The 2,971-nt window shown below is 52.2% G+C and overlaps 1 protein-coding gene across 1 annotated transcript in view; it reads left to right on the top strand.

Moving 5' to 3' along the window:
* Positions 1-462: 462 nt before the first annotated feature.
* LOC107307573 (IQ motif and SEC7 domain-containing protein 2-like) overlaps positions 463-2,971 on the top strand; it is an 18,120-nt gene continuing 15,611 nt past the window's right edge. The window contains exon 1 of the mRNA XM_015851089.2: positions 463-1,569. Within this exon, the coding sequence (XP_015706575.1) occupies positions 629-1,569 (941 nt within the window). The 5' untranslated portion in view covers positions 463-628. The remainder of the gene's footprint in view (positions 1,570-2,971) is intronic.

Raw genomic sequence — 2,971 nt, 5'->3', positions numbered from 1 at the left:
GGGCCATATAGACCCCATAGGGGGGTCCTGGGGCCATATAGAACATCTATAGTTCCGTATAGATGGGGTTGGGGGTCCTGGAGCCATATAGAACATCTATAGGTCTGTATAGATGGGGTTGGGGGTCCCGGGGCCATATAGAACATCTATAGGTCTGTATAGATGGGGTTGGGGGTCCCGGGGCCATATAGAACATCTATAGGTCCATATAGATGGGGTAGGGAGCCCCGGGGCCATATAGACCCCATAGGGGGTCCTGGGGCCATATAGAACATCTATAGGCCCATATAGATGAGGTCGGGGGTCCCCGGGCCATATAGACCCCATAGGGGGGTCCCGGGGCCATACAGAACATCTATAGGTCTGTATAGATGGGGTTGGGGGTCCCGGGGCCATATAGAACATCTATAGGTCCATATAGATGGGGTTGGGGGTCCCAGGGCCATATAGACCCCATAGGACCCACCCTTTCCCCCCCCCCCAGACCCACGCTGACCCCGAAGGTCAATACCAGAACCATGTAGAGCCTGAAGGTCCCTACGCTGACCCCGAAGGGCAATATGGATCCCATGCGGACCGGGAGTCATACCAGGCTCATTTAGAGAGGGACAGACCCTATGGGGGACGTATGGAACGCGACGGGCAGTACGTAGAGCATATGGACCGTGACGGGCAGTACGGGGCACATATGGACCGGGAGAGGCCCTATATGGACCGCGAGAAGCCCTATATGGACCGCGAGGCCCCATATGAAGCGCTGGCTGAAAGGGAAGGAGCGTATGGAGGCCGTCGGAAGGAGAGGGGATATCTGGGACGTATAGATGGGCAGTACCAGCCCCATATGGACCGGGATGGGCAATACCAGCCCCATATGGACCGGGACGGGCAGTACCAGCCCCATATGGACCGGGACGGGCAGTACCAGCCCCATATAGAGAGGGAGGCACAGTATCAGTCCCATATGGACCGCGACGGGCAGTACCAACCCCGTATGGAACGTGAGGGGTCCTATCAGCCCCATATGGACCGGGACGTGCCCTATCAGCCCCATATGGACCGGGATGGGCAGTATCAGCCCCATATGGACCGGGATGTGCCCTATCAGTCGCATATGGACCGCGAGGCGCCCTATCAGCCCCATATGGACCGGGACGCGCCGTTCCACGGCTGCTTGGAGCGGGATCTCCAGTTCCAGCCCCATATGGACCGTGACGGGCACTATCAGACCCATATGGACCGCGAGGCGCCCTATCAGCCCCATATGGACCGGGAGGTGCCGTATCAACCCCATATGGACCGGGAGGCTCCGTATCAGCCCCATCTGGACCGGGAGGCATCTTATCAACCCCATATGGACCGGGACGGTCCGTACACATCCCACGCGGACCGGGATGCTCCTTTCCGGGGTCGGGAAGGTCCTTTTGGATCACGTCCGGATCGGAACCGCTGCGGCGCCGGCCCTCGGGATTGGGATCGAGACTGGGGGGTTCTGAGCCGCAGCTCCAGCCCTGGGGGAGGAGGGCACAGCACCAGCGCCAGCACCAGCCCCGCCACCACCCTGCAGCGCAAGTAAGGCCGCCCGCACCCCCGATGTCGCGATATCCCTCCCTATGTCGCGATATCCTTCCTTGTATCATGATATTCCTTCCCTATGTCGCGATATCCCTCCCTATGTCGCGATATCCCTCCCTATGTCGTGATATCCCTCCTTATGTCACGATATCCCTCCCTATGTCGTGATATCCTTCCCTATGTCACGATATTCTTCCCTATGTCACGATATCCTTCCCTATATCATGATATCCCTCCTTGTATGACAATATTCCTTCCCTATGTCATGATATCCCTCCCTATGTCATGATATTCCTTCCCTATATCATGATATCCCTCCTTGTATCACAATATTCCTTCCCTATGTCACGATATCCCTCCCTATGTCGCGATATCCTTCCTTGTATCACGATATTCCTTCCCTATGTCGCGATATCCCTCCCTATGTCGCGATATCCCTCCTTGTATCACGATATTCCTTCCCTATATCATGATATCCTTCCCTATGTCATGATATCCCTCCTTATGTCACGATATCCTTCCCTATATCGCAATATCCTTCCCTATGTCATGATATCCCTCCTTGTATCACGATATTCCTTCCCTATGTCACGATATCCTTCCCTATGTCATGATATCCCTCCTTGTATCACGATATCCTTCCCTATGTCACGATATCCTTCCCTATGTCATAATATCCTTCCTTATATCGTGATATTCTTTCCCTATGTCATGATATCCCTCCCTATATCATGATATTCCTTCCCTATGTCACGATATCATTCCTTGTATCACAATATTCCTTCCCTATGTCACGAAATCCTTCCTTGTATCACGATATCCCTCCCTATGTCGCGATATCCTTCCTTGTATCGTGATATTCTTTCCCTATGTCACAATATCCTTCCCTATATCATGATATCCCTCCTCTTATCACGATATTCCTTCCTATGTCGCGATATCCCTCCTTATATCATATTCCATCACTATATCACTATATCCTTACCTATATTGCGATATCCCTCCTTATATCACAATATTCCTTCCCTATGTTGTGATATCCTTCCCTATCTCGCGATATCTCTCCTTATATCATGATACTTTCCCTATGTTGTGATATCCCTCCTTATGTCATGATATCCTTCCCTATATCGCAATATCCTTCCTTATATCATGATATTCCTTCCCTATGTCACGATATCCTTCCCTATGTCATTATATCCCTCTCTATATCATGATATTCCTTCCCTATGTCACAATATCCCACCCTATATCGCGATATCCCTCCCACTGTCACGATACCCCCCCCATATTGCGACACCCCTCCCCATAGCACGACCCCCACCCCACATCACGACACCCCACTCTATATCGCGATACCCCAACCTTTAATAGGATACCCCATACCCCTAACCTCATC

Source organism: Coturnix japonica, unplaced genomic scaffold (assembly GCF_001577835.2).
Source record: "Coturnix japonica isolate 7356 unplaced genomic scaffold, Coturnix japonica 2.1 chrUnrandom680, whole genome shotgun sequence".
Taxonomy (NCBI): Eukaryota; Metazoa; Chordata; class Aves; order Galliformes; family Phasianidae; genus Coturnix; species Coturnix japonica.
Note: the sequence above shows the minus strand (reverse complement) of the source record. Positions and strands in the feature narration are given on the sequence as shown.